The sequence below is a fragment of the Prinia subflava genome, chromosome 17, assembly GCF_021018805.1.
Source record: "Prinia subflava isolate CZ2003 ecotype Zambia chromosome 17, Cam_Psub_1.2, whole genome shotgun sequence".
Lineage (NCBI taxonomy): Eukaryota > Metazoa > Chordata > Aves > Passeriformes > Cisticolidae > Prinia > Prinia subflava.
In genome coordinates this window covers 15,421,656-15,438,147 of record NC_086263.1, presented here as the reverse complement: position 1 = coordinate 15,438,147, position 16,492 = coordinate 15,421,656, and the positions used below count along the sequence as shown (strand labels likewise).

The 16,492-nt window shown below is 66.3% G+C and overlaps 1 protein-coding gene across 1 annotated transcript in view; it reads left to right on the top strand.

Moving 5' to 3' along the window:
* The window catches only part of CASKIN1 (CASK interacting protein 1), a 28,853-nt gene extending 13,484 nt beyond the window's left edge, over positions 1-15,369 (top strand). The window contains exons 3-21 of the mRNA XM_063414760.1: positions 1,793-1,890; positions 1,972-2,117; positions 2,201-2,296; positions 2,512-2,642; positions 2,711-2,819; positions 3,099-3,207; positions 3,317-3,411; positions 3,491-3,608; positions 5,100-5,315; positions 7,443-7,547; positions 7,674-7,792; positions 8,918-9,005; positions 10,271-10,368; positions 10,461-10,571; positions 10,651-10,752; positions 11,172-11,310; positions 11,381-13,495; positions 13,599-13,992; positions 14,392-15,369. Coding sequence (XP_063270830.1) covers positions 1,793-1,890; positions 1,972-2,117; positions 2,201-2,296; positions 2,512-2,642; positions 2,711-2,819; positions 3,099-3,207; positions 3,317-3,411; positions 3,491-3,608; positions 5,100-5,315; positions 7,443-7,547; positions 7,674-7,792; positions 8,918-9,005; positions 10,271-10,368; positions 10,461-10,571; positions 10,651-10,752; positions 11,172-11,310; positions 11,381-13,495; positions 13,599-13,992; positions 14,392-14,488 — 4,486 coding nt within the window. The 3' untranslated portion in view covers positions 14,489-15,369. The remainder of the gene's footprint in view (positions 1-1,792; positions 1,891-1,971; positions 2,118-2,200; positions 2,297-2,511; positions 2,643-2,710; positions 2,820-3,098; positions 3,208-3,316; positions 3,412-3,490; positions 3,609-5,099; positions 5,316-7,442; positions 7,548-7,673; positions 7,793-8,917; positions 9,006-10,270; positions 10,369-10,460; positions 10,572-10,650; positions 10,753-11,171; positions 11,311-11,380; positions 13,496-13,598; positions 13,993-14,391) is intronic.
* The last annotated feature ends 1,123 nt before the right edge of the window (positions 15,370-16,492 follow it).

Sequence of the window (16,492 nt, the reverse complement as noted above, 5' to 3'; positions counted from 1 at the left end):
GCCCCACATCCCACCCACGTTTCCCAGCCCTGTGGGCTCGGCGGGAGCCGTGCAGGGATCAGCCGGGCGGGAGAGCCGTGACCCCGCCAGGCTCCGGCGCGACGCTCCCCAGCCGCATCCAGGGGCGGGGGCAGCGCTGAGGGGCCGCGATCACCCCCGCTAATCACGCTAATGAGGCTGCAGGGAGGCCCCCGCAGGAGGGGGCTGCCATGGGAGCGCTGATGTGGGGCTGGGCAGCGGCTGCCCCCGGCTCCCCGGCCCCGTGATCCCGCTCGAGGGGCAGCGGCACGATGCCACTCGCTCCCTGGGGACGGCTCTGCTGCGGCCAGGGAAATGCCAGAGAACGCAGCAGCCGGTCAGGAACGGGAGGCCGTGCCCTGGGGATGTACAGCCACAGCAGCCAGGGTCCCTCCTCATCCTCGTCACCAGGGTGGTGGCAGCAAGCATCCCTTGGCACCTGCCAGCTCATCGCTGTGCCGGGTGCAAGGGGGCATCACCCCAGGGGACACCTCGTGCTCTGCAGAGCCAGCAGGTCACAGAGGGCTGAGCAGGGCAGGGCTGGGGAGCTGCAGGCAGGGCCCTGCTCGTATCCTGCTCCTGGAATGCTCAGGAGCCTCCAGCCTCCAGCACTGCTCCTGGAAAGGATCCCCTGGGAAGGCACAGGGCAGCCCAGGGCTGCAGCCTGGGTGTGCTCTGCTCTGTGCCAGCTCAGCCAGCTCTGTGCCTCAGTTTCCCTGTCCATGCAGTGCTGGCTCGTTCCCGGCTGGGTGTGCCGTGGGCGAGCACCATGCTGGTGTCCCCCTGCTGGTGTCCCCTCGCTGGCCCCAGGGCCGGTGCCCTGCCCGTGGCCGAGGTGGCCGTCTGGGACCCGAGGGGAGCCCCCGAGGCAGCCCCGGGGAAGGCTGCGATTTGCACCATCTTGAGCGGATTTGAGCAGGGCGCTGGAGCGGAAAATGTTGACATTTCCCAGGCAGACGCTGGGGATCGGCCTCCTGTGCAGGCTGTCTGCTCACATCGCCGCTCCCCGCGGGATGGCAGGCGGCAGCTCCCCGGGCAGCGCGGCGGCTCAGCGGCTCCCGCGGGGACGTGCCCCCAGCCAGGGGCCTGGGGAAGGGGGCCAGGGGGATTTTTCCCCCACGCCCGCCCCTCGGGGACAGGGCAGCCGCAGAGGCCAGCGTGTCCTGGGGGCTCTGAGCCCGTTCCCATGGGTGACAGCGGGGTGGCCCCGGGGATGGGATGGGGACGCTGTGCGTGGCCAGGGCCCGGAGCAGCGGCGGGGTGGGTGCCAGCGCAGTCGCACGGAGGATGCCACTGCCGGCAGCACAAGTAGGTCAGCTCCTGGCCTGCTTCCCAGGCGGGAGCCTCCAGCTCCGGGAGCTGCGAGAGCAGAGCGGGTGCGGGGCCAGGGGCTTTCCCCACCCCACAGCCAGGCCCGACACCGGGCAAGGGCAGAGCTGCCATCTGTGCTCATGGCCGAGCTGCTGGGGCCAGGCTGGGGGAAGTGGGTCAGTGGGGAGGGGGCTGCTCTGCACTCCCACCCTCTGAGGGACACCCCGGTGCCTGCCCTGCCTGCCACCTCGAGCCCGGTGCGGTCTCAGCATTCCCAGATCTTGCCCCAAAATCCCACAGAGGGATGTGAGGGTGGCTTTCCCGAGGACATGAGCATGTGGAGGGCAGAGCAGGTGACCTGGGGTGCTGCAGAGGTGCAGGCTTAGGGCCATGGTGCTGGGCAGGGGTTGGCAGGGCTCTGGAGGGACAGGGCTGTGTCCCCTGACACCAGCACGGTCCCCAGGTTCTCGGCTCTGCACCATGCGGCGCTCAACGGCAACACAGAGCTCATCTCGCTGCTGCTGGAGGCACAGGCTGCCGTGGACATCAAGGACAACAAAGGCGAGTCCCGGGTCCTGGCCGTGGCCCCTGCCCTGTGCCCCCCGCAGGCTCTGGAAGGTTCATGGCTTCTTGCCCCTGCAGGCATGAGGCCCCTGCACTACGCGGCCTGGCAGGGCAAGAAGGAGCCCATGAAAATGGTGCTGAAGGCAGGCTCCTCTGTGAACATCCCCTCAGATGAGGGCCAGATCCCCCTGCACCTGGCGGCACAGCACGGGCACTACGACGTGGTATGGAGGGGCACGGGGCTGGCGGGGGGTGCTGCCACCCCTCTGCCCCTGCCCTCACCGCGTCGGGGTCTTCTCGTCCCCAGTCAGAGATGCTCCTGCAGCACCAGTCCAACCCCTGCATCATGGACAACTCGGGGAAGACGCCCCTGGACCTGGCATGCGAGTTTGGCCGGGTCGGGGTAAGTCCTTGCAGGGCTGGGTCTCCCCAGAGGTGGACTGGGAGGGGACAGGGGCACTGTGAGATGCTGGGGCAGCTGCAGGGGCACAGGGATGGCCAGTGCTGGGGTGTGAGGTGCCACCAGTGCAGGGGAGCCCCTGGCAGAGGGGAGGTGCAGCCCCGGGGGGCGGCCGAGCCGCCCTTGCAGCCCTGCTCCGTCTGTGTTTGCTGAGCCAGGTGGTGCAACTGCTCCTGAACAGCAACATGTGCGCGGCGCTGCTGGAGCCCAAACCCGGCGACACCACCGACCCCAACGGCACCAGCCCCCTGCACCTGGCCGCCAAGAACGGCCACATCGACATCATCCGGTGGGTGCCGGGGCAGGGGGGCGGTACCAGAGCCCCCCGTGCCCCGCTGACCCCACGGCCCCCCGCAGGCTCCTGCTGCAGGCTGGCATCGACATCAACCGGCAGACCAAGGCGGGCACGGCGCTGCACGAGGCCGCTCTCTGCGGCAAAACGGATGTGGTGCGGCTGCTGCTGGATGTAAGGGCCCCCCGCGGCACCCCCAGGAGCCCCCAGGCACCCCCAAGCCAGCCAGGGCTGTGGGACAGGGGTGACCCCACAGCTGGGGGCTCAGAGCAGCTTGTGCAGCTCTTGAGGGAGCAGAGCTGAGGGTCCTGCAGGGGATACACCAAGGGGTGAGGGTCACAAGGGGGTGCACATGAAGGCCTGAGAGCTGCTGGTCTCCTGGTGGCCTGGGGAGTCCCAGGGGTGGCAGGATGGGGACCAGACTCCTCCCAATCCCTCTCGGTGCCATTGCAGAGCGGGATCAACGCCCACGTCAGGAACACCTACAACCAGACGGCTCTGGACATCGTCAACCAGTTCACCACCAGCCAGGCCAGCAAGGAGATCAAGCAGATGCTGCGGGGTAGGGGGTTGGAGGGCACAGAGTGGCCGTGCTGGCGCGAGGGACGCCGGGCTGGGGGTGCCACCCCCGCGGGGTGAGCAGCTGGTGACGCCCCCGCTGTGTCCCGCAGATGCCTCCGCAGCTCTGCAGGTGCGGGCAGTCAAGGACTACTGCAACAACTACGACCTGACCAGCCTCAACGTGAAGGCCGGGGACGTCATCACCGTGAGTGTGGCCGGGGGGGCCGGGGGCAGCCCGGTGTGTGCCCGGCCCCCGGCCCGGCCCTGACCCGGCGCTCCCGCAGGTGCTGGAGCAGCACGCGGACGGGCGCTGGAAGGGCTGCATCCACGACAACCGCACCGGCAACGACCGCGTGGGCTACTTCCCCTCCAGCCTCGTGGAGGCCATAAGCAAACGAACAGGCAAATAATCCCCCCCTGCACCCCCAGCCCCGGGGAGCCCCCTCTTGGTTCGGTGGGGACTGGGGTGTTGGGGCTGCAGCGGTGAAGATGAACTGGGGCGATGCCCCTCGTGCATGTGGGATCGGTGTCCCCGCCGTGTGCATGGGGACGGTGCCTGCGAGGGTGTGGGGTCAGCGTCCTCACTGTGCCTGTGGGGCCGGCGTTCCCATCGAGAGTGCAGGGCCCGTGCTCCCGTTGTGTGTGGGGTGGGTGCCCAGGTGGTGCCTTGGGGGTTGGTGCTGGCAGCCCTGGGGTGTTCGAGGTCAGCCCTGGCTGCCCTCGGGCTGGGGAAGGTGTTTGAGGTGTCGGGAAGTTGGTGCATGAGGAGACCCAGGGGTGTCACTGTGGTTTGGGCGGATGGGCACAGCAGTGAGGTCACAGGAGCTGGTGCTCAGGGTCTGTGCAGGGGCTGGGCACCAGTGCCAGGGAGCTGATGCTGCCACACGGAGCCCATCTTTCCAGCCGGGGCCATCTCAGGGATCGGCCCCTGCTCCCCTGCCCCGTGGCTGTCTGTCCTCATCCCCATTCCCATCGTCATCCCTTTAGGCTCCTGGCGGGGTGTGCAGCCCCTCAGGACTCCCCAGGCTGTGCCCTCTGCCAGGAGTGTCCCAGTGGGGCTGGTGCCTGCGCAGGCAGTGTTGAAAGGCCCCACATCAACCACCTCACCCCGCTCCCGGGAATGGATCCTCAGGACAACCACACCATGGGGACATGGGCAGGGAATGGTGGCACTTGAACAACGTCTCAAGGGAGTGGCAGCACAAGTGGCTGCCAGGCAACCCACAGCAGCCCTGGAGGTGCCGGGTGCTGGACAGGCAGGGGCACAGCCACCCTCCAGGTGTGGATCGTGTGCTAGTACCAGAGATGCCATCCATGTCTCCTGGGCCGTGCTCCATGGCTGCTGGGCTGTGCTCTGTGGCTCCTGGGCTGCAGCTGGCCCACAGCAGTGCTAGCCAGGCTGTGGGTTCTGTAGCCACCCCACTGGCTGTGGTAGGGCAGCACCTTGGGGTGCAGGCGCTGTGTCATGGCTCAGCCAGCCGGACACGGGGTGCCAGTGCTGCAGCCCCAGCCTGGCCCTGCCCGCAGCCCCACTCCCCTGGGATGGCTCTGGGGGGCAGGACCCCGGCAGCCTGGCTGTGAGACCCCCCTGAGCTGTCCCAGCATTGGATCCGTGGGATGTGTCCGTGCCCTGTGCTGGGCTGTGTGTGCTGAGCTCCTGCTGCTGCTCCTCGGCTCGGCTCCGCATCGGTTGGGTCTCAGTTCTGGCTCCTCCACGTCCCTTTGGTCGCTTTTTTGATTTGCTGCCGTTTCCCCCCTTTCTTTTATTTTCCTTTCTTTCCTTTTTCTTTTTCTTTTTTTTTTTTCTTTTTTCTTTTTTTTTTTTTCGGCACTGAGCGTGTCTCTATTATTTTGATTCTTTTCATTTTGTCTCTTGTTATGTTTTATTATCAGGTCCATGGGAGACTGTAACAATCCCCCAACACTTCCAAAAGATCCCGCTCCCGGCTTACGGGGCTGCTGTGCTAAACGGTGACGCCTCGTCCCATCCGTTCCATTCCCTGCCTCCACCTCCACCTCCACCACCACATTCCCATCAGACTCTTTTCAGTTCCTTTGGCTATCACAGGCTCTCCCCTAGCAGTGCCGACGAGCCGCGTTACGGACAAGGTAGTTCACTGCTCGCTTCGTGCTCTCCATGGATTTCCTTTCTTTTCCTTTCAAGCGTGTGTCGAGTCTTTTCTCTCTGCTCGGCCTCTCCCCATCACCGGGGAGCTGCAGGGCCTGTGTGTGTGTGTGCATGCAGCGTGTGCATGCGCCTGCATGCCAGCGGCGGGGGCAGGGGGGCACACGGGTGGCACACGCGTGCCATCGGTCCCCTGCACGCCCGCCGTGTGCCCAGGGCACTGCCTACCCTCTGTCCCTGCGCTCCTGTCTGGGTGTGTGGGCACCCCCAAAGCACCCCTGTGCCGGGACAGGGCTGGCAGCACAGGGCCAATGCTCTGTGCCACGGGCACAGGGACCCTCTGCTGGCCACATTCTCCCTGCAGGGCCCAGCTCTGGCCAGGCCGGGGCTGTGCACACGGAGCTGGAAGGGGCTGCGGCCCTGGGGGCTTTCCCAGGGGATGCTCTTGGGGCTGGCTCCGTTCAGCCCAGCTGAACCCTGGGGACCATCCCTGGGACACAGGCAGGTGATGAATGCTGCAGGTCTGTACAGGTGCTGCAGGTCTGTGTGGATGCTGCAGGTCTGTGCGGGTGCTGCAGGTCTGTACAGATGCTGCAGGTCTGTGTGGATGCTGCAGGTCTGTGCAGATGCTGCAGGTCTGTGCAGGTGCTGCAGGTCTGTACAGGTGCTGCAGGTCTGTGCAGGTGCTGCAGGTCTGTGCAGATGCTGCAGGTCTGTGCAGGTGCTGCAGGTCTGTACAGGTGCTGCAGGTCTGTGCGGGTGCTGCAGGTCTGTACAGGTGCTGCAGGTCTGTACAGGTGCTGCAGGTCTGTACAGGTGCTGCAGGTCTGTGTGGATGCTGCAGGTCTGTGCAGGTGCTGCAGGTCTGTACAGGTGCTGCAGGTCTGTGTGGATGCTGCAGGTCTGTGCAGGTGCTGCAGGTCTGTACAGGTGCTGCAGGTCTGTGCGAGTGCTGCAGGTCTGTGCATCAAGAGCACCCAGGAGCAGGGGGCTGCAGGGGTGCACTCCTCGATGCCCTGGTGGCAGTGGCTAAGGAGGTTGTGTTGGGGAGCACTGGGTGGCTGTGATGGCACTGGGAACAAGGGAGCACCTCTTTTCCCCAGGGCTTTCTCTCCTGGTGGGGTTGCACAGAGCTGCACAAGGCCAGGCTCCTCTTGGTGTGACCGTGGCATGTGCAGCTCGGGGATGTCCCAGCCTGATCTGTTGAGGCCCTTTGTCCCCTGCTGTGCTCCTTCAGTGACTTTATCACCTTGTACCACCTGTCCCCTGCTACGGTTGGTGCAGTTGGAGTGAGCAGCTCCATGAACAGAACTGGCCTGGCTGGGAGTGGGGTGACAGTGTCCCACAGCTGGTGGCGGGGTGGCAGTACCCCATGGCTGGCAGGACAGCAGCAGAGCCGTGGTGGGGCTGTGGAAGCACTGGCCTCACAGGGCTGCTGTCCATCTCACCTGATGCTGTTTTCCCCCCTGGGCTCAGAGCTGGGGGTCCCTGGAGCACGTGGGACCTGGCAGAGGTGGCCAGCACAGTGAGCTGGTGAGAAGCCATGCCCAGGGATGACCCTCAAACTGTGCCCCAAAAGAGGGCCAGGTCCTCTCATCCACTGCTGTGTCCCCTGTGTGTCACCAGGGTTTCAGCACCCGGTGCCTGGCCCTGCATGGCCCCCATGTCCCCCCAGATGAGTGCAGGCAGCTGCATGGCCAGCACTGCCTGGGACCGGGGACAGTGGGGTGGGGACTCTGGTCCCTTTGCTCCCTGCATTGGGTCATGTCCCCATCCTGTTCTGTGAAGGGATGACAGTCCCTGTCCCTTGTCCAGGCTCAGACAGGGCACTGGAACACCCCACTGTGGGTCTGTCCCTGGCTGGCAGTATGGAGGGGATTCTCTGCAGGACGGGGGCCCAGGGCTGGTCACTGTCACCTCTGCCAGCTTGGGGTGGGACAGGGCCCTAGAGTGGCTCTGGCATCCCTGGGCATGGACACAGCCGGGGTCCCCCCCCTCCCTGTGGGGCTGTTCCCCCGTGCTGCAGCGCCAGCCCCGGGGCCGTGGGCACCTGCCCTGTGCCACAGCCATGAGCCCACACCTGAGGGCTGCTCTCTCTGCTCTGCCCCAAGGGGCCCGCGGGGCCGACATGAGCCCGTCCCACCTGTCGCCGTCGCAGGGCGGATCCACAGCAGCACCTGCCGAGGAGATCTGGGTGCTGCGCAAACCCTTCGCAGGTACGGCGAGCCGGGACCGGCGGGGACGTGCCAGGGCGTGCCGGTGGCTCCGGCAGGGCATGGCCACCCCACGGTGTGCCCCAAGAGCGGGGCGCAGAGCCCTGACAGCCTCTCCTCTCTGTGCAGGTGGCGACCGCAGCAGCCTGGGCAGCACGGGCAGCGTGGCCTCGGCGCGCAGCTCCGGGAGCGGGCAGAGCGCGGGCAGCGGGGCGCACGCCCTGCACGCCGGCTCCGAAGGCGTCAAGGTAAGGCAAGCCCCGAGGCAGCTGTGCCAGCTGCTGTTGGCTGCAGCCCTGAAGTGTTTGCTGCCTGCCCTGACCTCAGCTGGCATTGGCGCTTGGCTGGGTGCTGTGCAGTCTCAGTGATGCCCTGTGTGCCACCAGCCACACTGTCACCGACAGTGGCCACCAGCGTGTCCCCTCCACCTGGGGACACGAGTGCTGCCCGTGCCTGGGCTCAGCCCCTGGCAAAACATTCCACAGGTCCATCTGGGGCTGCTGTGCTGTGTCTCTGCTGCCGCTGGCAGGGCCCTCTGCACTGCCCTGCCCTGCACACTCTGCTGCCACCAGCATGGCACACTGCCACCAATGCACTGCTGCTATCGGCACAGCACACTGCAACCAGCACCATGCACTGCTGCCACCGGCCTGGCACACTGCTATGAGCACAATGCACTGCTGCCACCGGCCCAGCACACTGCAGCCAGCATCATGCATTGCTGCCACTGGCACGGCACACTGCCACCAATGCACTGCTGCCACCGCACACTGCACTGCGCTGCACATGCTGCTCCATCAGCACAGCACTCTGCCACCAGTGCAGTGCACTGGTGCCACCAGCACCGCTCACTGCACTGCATGCTGCCCTGGCACCGCTGGCACAGCAGCCCCGCACCGCCCCTGGGCTGGCCCATTCCCTGGCAACGCCGACCCCAGCACCCGCCAGCCCGCCTGCCTTGGCACCCTGCCCGCCGTGCCAACGCCCCCCGGAGCCACCCCACGCTGCGAGCCAGGGGGGCTCCATCTGGTGGGCCCGGGGGACCCCACAGCCCGTGCCGGCAGCCGGGGCTGGGCATGTGCCAGGCTGGATTTGGGGTGCGGCGGTGCCGTGGGCTCCTGCTGCCGGCAAAGCACCATCTGCTGCTCCCGCGGCTGCCGCTCTCCCCGCTGCCGCCGAAATCTGCTGCAACCCTCCCTGCCCACCCTCGCCCGAGCTGGTGGCACCCGCAGCACCCGCAGCATCCACGGTACCTGGGACACCCGCGACACCCGCGACACCCGCGACACCCGCGACACCCGCGACACGCTCCCCCGGCCCCTCCGCCCGCCTCACTCCTGCCTGCTCTCCCCCCTTCCCGGGGTGTTTTTCAGCTGCTGGCAACGGTCCTTTCCCAGAAGGCTTCTGCGCAAGAGTCTGCCGTGGGCGATGGGCCGGCCAAGGCGCAGGACATCCCCGCAGGTGCGTGCTGCGGCCGCCCGGCTGCCGGAGCAGGAGGAGCCCTGGCCGTGCCGTGGATCCAGGGATTTGTCTTTTTTTTTATTGCCACGGCACCCGTCGCCAGAAGAAAAACGTGTGGGTAAAAAATGACTCTCTCGCCTTTCGGCTGCTGCCAGGCCTTCTCCTGCCTCGGTTAGTGGGGGCCCGTGGGGGGCGGGGGGCGGCGTGGGGCGGGCAGGGGGGGCACCGCTGCTCCCCGGCCCCTTCCCTTCCCTGGCCCCCCGCCAGCCCTGCTGGAGCCCGAGCGGGGGTCCCCCCCCGCCACCGCCGCCTGGGGGGCTGCGGGAGCACGGCCACGCCACGGGGGTGCCCACGCCGCGGGAGTGGCACCTGCCCGGGCATCGGGGGGACAGACGGGAGAGGCACGCGAGGGGGTGGGCGCGGGGGGACGCCCAGAGCTGCCCGGGCTGCGGGGAGGGAGGAGGCTGCGGGCAGAGCGAGCTGGGCAGGGGGATGCGCTCAGGGGAGGGGGCGCGCACATACGGGGGGGTGGGCAGGAGGGGAGGGGGCTGCAGACGTTGCCAGGGAGAGGGGGAAACATGCCGGAGCCATGCAGACGCAAGTGGGATGCAGACGTGAGGGAGATGCACACGGCAGAGGGATGCACATGTGAGGAGGATGCCCACGCGAGGGGGATGCAGATGCCCGAAGGATGCACACACAAGGAGGATGCACACGCACACACACACACATACACACACGCACACGGAAGATGCAGTTGCTGGTGGGGCACAAGGGGCTTTTCTTGTTCATCCTGATCAGAAACATGAGGCAAAAATTTCAGGGCAGCCCTCCTTACCTGGAGGGTGGGCACCAAGGGATGCCTGTTTGGGGGGCACCAAGGGATAAATAGCTCGTGTGAGCCCGCCTGGCTGGTGGCAAGGCCAGAGGAGTGGAGCCAGAGGGTTTTGGGCAGAGGGACCCCTCTGGCTGGTGCCGAAACTCGCTCTGGAAGAGAGATCTGGCTGAGCCCCACTGCTCGGGGCCGTGCTGGGTGCAGCAGCTCGCCTGCCCCTTCCCGAGGAGCAGCGCCCTGCCCAGGGCACCGCGGGGTGCTCCGGGGTGCTGTGCTGGGGTTGTGTCGCTCTCCCGTGCCTGCCTCGGCCCTGCCAGCCCGGGGCTGTGGCTGTGGCATCCCGCCAGGGCAGGGTTCGGCTCTCCGCTCCACCTGGCCGGAGCCCCGGGCCGGGCAGCCCCGGCCCCGCTGACCGCCGCCCCTCCGGCAGGTTCGTCGCGGTCGCAGAGCGTGGCCAGCTCCCCGTACGCCCCCCAGGCCCCCGCCGAGCCCCAGCTGAAGAAAATGGAGCCGCCGTCAGAGGGGAAGGTGAGCGGGGTGCTGTGGGGACAGCTTGGGGGACAGGAGTGGCGGGTCCCCATCCCAGAGCTGCCCCGATCCGTCTGTCCCTCTCGCCCCAGAGCTCGGAGGCCGTGTACCAGTGGCTCTGCAAGTTCCAGCTGCAGCTCTACGCGCCCAACTTCATCAACGCCGGCTACGACATCACCACCATCAGCCGGATGACGCCGGAGGTGGGGCCGGGGGCGGAGGGAGGGAGGCACGGCAGGAGCAGGGCGGCACTGACCCCCCTCTTTGCCCTCTTTGCCCCAGGACCTCACGGCCATCGGGGTCACCAAGCCGGGGCACAGGAAGAAGATCGCCTCCGAGATCAACAACCTCAACATCCCCGAGTGGCTGCCCGAGTACAAACCGGTGAGGACTGTGCAGGGCTAGGGGGACAGAAGCCACATCCACGGTGGCAACGAGTCCCCTCCTCCCTTCCAGGTGAGGGTGGGAGCTGCCTCCATGGTCCCAGAGCTGCCCGTGTACCCTCCTGACAGCTCCCTAGGGACCACCAGGCTGGTGCCAGCTGTCATCCATGTGGATGTGGCACCGTGTCCCCTGACATCCCTCCTGCCCCAGCGTCTGGGAACAGTGAGAGGCTTCCCATGGGAATAGGGCTGGGAATAGCCCAGGATGCTTGTGGGGCACAGGGACAGCATAGGGACAAGGGGAGTCCCCTGGGGCTGTGATCCCCCAGCAAGATGGGATCTCCTGTGTGCCGTGGGTGCTGGGGTGGCAGGGCCAGGTCCTGCTGCCACCTGGTGCTGAGCCGTGCCACCCCACCCCAGGCCAACCTGGCGCTGTGGCTCTCCATGATCGGCCTGTCCCAGTACTACAAGGTGCTGGTGGAGAACGGCTACGAGAACATCGACTTCATCACCGACATCACCTGGGAGGACCTGCAGGAGATCGGCATCACCAAGCTGGGTAAGGCCCTGCGCGCGGCACTGCCTGCGGTGGCCTTGGCGGTGACACTGATGGCATGTGCTGCCCCCAGGCCACCAGAAGAAGCTGATGCTGGCGGTGAAGAAGCTGGCGGAGCTGCAGCGCGCCGAGCTGGGCAAGTACGAGCCGGGCACGCTGAAGAGGAAGGCGTCGGGGCCGTGCCCAGAGGTGCTGGCCATCGAGTCCCCCCCGCCGGAACCACCCGAGTGCCAGTCGCCCAAGATGAGCACGTTCCAGGACAGCGAGCTCAGCAGCGAGCTGCAGGTGGCTATGACGGGAGAGGGCCCCGAAGAGCCCCCCGAGAAGGCAGCAAACCCCCCTGCCCCCGGTTACCGCTCGCCGCCGGGGCTGGGCGGCCGCGCCCGCCTGATGAGCAGCTCGCAGGAGCTGCTGGGGGACGGCCCGCGGGGCGCCCCCGCTGCCGCCATCTCCAAGAGCCAGGAGTACCTGGCGGAGGGGGCCGGGGAGAGCCCCCCGGCGCCGCCCAAGGAGAGCCGCCCGCCCCGGCACGGCCACCCCGTGAAGCGCGCCAGCGTGCCCCCGGTGCCCGGCAAGCCCCGGCAGCCCTTCCCGGCCTCCGCCGGGCAGCTGACGCCGCCGCAGACCCCCGGCAAGGCACGACCCTCGTCCCCACAAGGCCCGGCGGCCCCTCACGCCACCGCCAAGGTGAAGCCCACCCCGCAGCTGCTGCCGCCCGGCGAGCGCCCGGCGTCGCCCCGCTCCCTGCCCCAGTCGCCCACGCACCGCGGCTTCGCCTACGTCCTGCCGCAGCCCGCCGAGGGCGAGGTGGCCCCGCCGGGGGTGCCCGTCCTGCCCGTGTCGGTGCCCGTGCTGTGCCTGCCGCCCGCGGGCGAGGGCGAGGAGGAGCCGGGCAGGCCCAAGAAGCGGGCGCACAGCCTGAACCGCTACGCCGCCTCCGACAGCGAGCAGGAGCGGGACGAGCTGCTGGTGCCGGACGCGGGGCCCTATGCCACCGTGCAGCGCCGCGTGGGCCGCAGCCACTCGGTGCGGGCTCCCGCCGGCGGCGACAAGAACGTCAACCGCAGCCAGTCCTTCGCCGTGCGCCCCAAGAAGAAGGGACCCCCGCCGCCCCCTCCCAAGCGCTCCAGCTCTGCCATCTCCAGCGCCGGCATGGCCGAGGACTTCCCCAAGGAGGGTGAGGGCGAGGCGGCCGTGGGAGCCCCGAGCGCCGAGGGCGAGGGCCGCCGGGAGCAGCGGCGGGCCAGCGACCTGGGCGGCAGCGTGGACACGGGCAGCGCAGGCAGCGTGCGCAGCATCGCGGCCATGCTGGAGATGTCCTCCATCGGCGGCGGGGCCCGAGCGCTGGCGCTGCAGAAGCCACACGTGGCAGCGGGACCGGGGCCCGCGCCCGCCAAGGCGCCCGAGGGCTACTACCTACAGCCCGGCCCGCCCCCGGGCAGCCCGGACCGCGCCCGCGTGGCCACCGTGCTGGCCACCGTCAAGCACAAGGAGGCCATCGGGCTGGACGGGGAGGTGGTGAACCGGCGCCGGACCATCAGCGGCCCCGTCACCGGGCTGGTGGCGGCCGCCCGCCGCGAGCGCGCCGACAGCGTGCGGTCGGAGGCGGCCGCCGACGGCCCCGGCGAGCGGCTGCGGGTGGAACGCGGCGGCTCCCCCGACGGCCTCCCCTTCGCCGAGGACGGCACCCTCACCATCAAGCAGCGGCCGCGGCCCCTGGGGCCGGCCCGGGCGGAGACGGGCGAGGGGCTGTCCCCCGCCCACCGCCACGGGGACCTGGCCAAGGTGGAGGCCAGCGCCACGCTCAAGCGGCGGATCCGGGCCAGGCAGAGCCAGCAGGACGGCGTCCGCTTCGTCCTCACCGAGTCCGACACCGTCAAGCGCCGGCCCAAAGCCAAGGACAAGGAGCCGGCGCTGGAGCCGGCCACGCTGGCCGTGTACCAGAACGGCACCGGCACCGTGAAGCGGCGGCCGGCCTCGGAGCTGAGCGGGGCTGAGCCGCCGCCCACCCCGCCGCCCGCCGCCCGCCCCGACGGCCCCGAGTTCGTCCCGCCGCCCGCCGAGCCCAAGAAGCCTTACAAGCCGCCGGTGTCCCCCAAGCCTGTGCTGACGCAGCCGCCTCAGAAGATGCCTGGGCCGCCCATGCCCGTCCCCAAAAAGGTGCCCATCCCAAGCCCCGGCAGCCCAGGTAGGTGCCCCGCCGGCCCCCGGGGACGGGCTCTCCGCGGGGCGGACGCTGCGGGTCCCAGCCGGCCCCGCCGCCCTCCTGCCCCTCTCCCTTCTCTCCGCAGAGGTGAAGCGGGTGCACGGCACGCCGCCCCCGGTGTCCCCCAAGCCCACGCCGCCCCCCACGGCGCCCAAGCCCCCCAAGCCCCACGCCGCCATCCAGTCGGTGAGCGCCAGCTCCACGCCGGCGCCGTCGCCAGCCCGGCAGCTGAGCCCCGCGGCCAAGCCCTCCAGCACCCCGCCCTCGCTCTGCTCCAGCCCCGCCAAGCCCCTGTCGCCCGGCGCGCAGCCCCAGCAGGTGCCGGTGAAGCCGCCGCGTTCCACCATCGCCAGCCCGTCCGTGGACAGCGCCGGCCCCGAGCTGGCGCAGCAGAAGCTGGAGGAGACGAGCGCGTCCCTGGCCGCCGCGCTGCAGGCTGTGGAGGAGAAGATCAAGCAGGAGGACAGTCAGGCGGCAGAGTAAGGGGGTGGGCCCTGGGCAGGGTGTGAGGCCACTCTGTGCACAGGAGGCCACAAGGACCATGCACAGGGGTCAGGCTGTGTCACCACGGGGAGAGCGGGATGGTGCTGGGGGACACTGGTGGGGCATCAGGACTGGAACTGCGCTGGGGAGGTGACACTGAAGGACATCTTGCTGGAGCAGCATGGGCGGGGGGACCTGGGCATGTGGCTGCCCTGGGGCCTGTCTTGGAGAGGGGACACTGGGGACATGGAGCCAGAACACTGTGCCGTGGCACTGGGGACACAGGGCTGGGCACCAGAGTGTGAAGGGGCAGGAGGGCCGTGCCGTGGGGCGGAGGGGGCTGTGCCGTGTCCCCCTCCCGTGCGCTGCCCTGACCCATCTCTGTCACTCCCCAGCTCGGCCGTGGAGTCGAAGAGCACCGTGAGCATCCTGGACGACATTGGCAGCATGTTCGACGACCTGGCGGACCAGCTGGATGCCATGCTGGAGTGAGGGGCGCCAAGGCCCCGAGAACCTCAGGGCTTACGTGGGCACAAGGGCACAACGATCCACGACCCCCCGGCCCCGCCGCCCTCCCCCCGTCCCCTTTGTACAGCCGTCCCCTCCCGGACATCCCGTCCCTCGGGGTTTGCACAAAGAAGAAGATACCTCAGGATTGTGCTCACGGACTCGGCGCCGGCTCCGGCAGGACTCCCTTTTGCAGAAGCAAAAAAAACAAAAACCACAGAAATAAAACCCAACAGAAGAAACAAAGCAACACGCTCCGGCCCGAGCGGCGGCCGGGGCTCCGGGGGCTCCCGGTGGCCCGCCTGGTGGCCACCCGTGCCCTGCCGGCCCCGGGGGTCACCGCCACCCGAATGTAGCACAAGCCCTGCCCGGCGCGGTGGCTCCGCCGGCCGCGTGTCACCCGTGGCGTTTGCTGGTGGCGGGGCCGGGCGGGCAAACGCACTTGGGTTTCTTTGCTCCGTTTTTAATTTTGATTTTTAAACTTTGTTTTCTTTCTCGGTCGGCGTTGGCGGGGGCGGGCAAGGCTGGCGGTGGCCCTGGGGGCAGCGGGACGTGCCCCTGCCCAGCCCCTCCCCGCCTGGGGACAGGACGGTGATAAGCTATTAAAAAAAAAAGTATTAATTTATTGGAGGGGAAAAAAAAAAGATATAAAGCAGATTTCCCCCAACCCCAAAATAATAAAAAGAAATAAACTTTAACAAATATATATTTAAAAGATTTAAAAATATTAGCAATTATATATAAAGCAGTTTAAAAGAAATCAAGAGAAAACTGGATTTTAGCTTGAGAAAAACTATTAGATTATACTAAGCTGTGTGTCTTGTGGCAAACTCATTCTAAGAGTAGCACAATATTTACCTTTTCTCTGGGTGGAAGGTACGTGCGAGCGGTTCTGGTCGGGTTTTCCGTTGGGATTCAGTGTCGCGTCTTTCTGTTTCCACCGTTACAAACTCAAAGGATGTGCCTTGTTTTATGGAGGTTTTTGTTAATTCTTACACTGGAGGTGTTTCATTTCTTTTGGAGTGTCTTCAGGGTTTGGTTTCGTTTCTTTTTCTTGCTTTAGTTGTGGGTCTCTGTCTGGGTGTGTGTGGGTGTGCGTGGGTGTGCACGCGGGGTGCGTGTCCTGGTGTGTCCTGCGGGATGCTCCGCTGTATATTCCTGTACAAACTGGAGTTGGAGTCTGGTTCAGTCGCTTGAGTCCTGATGAATGCATTTTTTGCTTGTGGTTTCCAAACAAAAGTGTTGCTGTTCCTTTCTTTTCTCGAGACGTGGAGTGGTCTCTCCCTCTTTCCCTCTCCCTCCCTTGCCCTGTCTCCCCCGTCTCTCCCGTTGTGGTCGCTGATCCAGATGTGTTTGGCACAACTTTGAAATTTCTTTTGAAAAAAAAAAACCCAACAAAACACAAAAAAAAAAGACTTTAAAAATAATTTAAAAAATAAATAAATCACCCGCCTGAAAATATCTGTTGAAAAGAAAAAAAAATATGTATCTAAAAAAAAAATCCATAAAGTTCTACATGATGGATATATACATATATATATTTTTTATGATTAAGTTATGGACTCTGTATTGTATCCCATCTGTCCAGCTCTGCATCTTGGTGCTGCTCCCTGCTCTTCTGTGCTTAGATTTCACCTCTACTCGTCTTTATTCTTCCTATTCTGAATTGTAGATGGCTCGTGGTGCTGTGAAGACGTTTGCTCCTATACCAAGTCTGGCAACAAATATTTAAACAAAAATAAAAAAAATAAAACCCCTGCCAGGCTGCCACCACTGTTTGTGTCCCCAAGCCCTCCTGAGTCCTCGTGGGGTGCCGGGTATTGGGTGGTGTGCCAGGTGTTTGTGCTGCACGGTCTGAGGGCACCCCTGGGTGCCTCTGTGGGGTGCTGGGGCCTGGCTGGGACCGGTCCCCAGTGAGGTGCCTGGGTCCTGCACCCCAATTTTCACCCCACGAGGCCAGTGCTGGCTGCTGGCTCCCTGCAATAACTC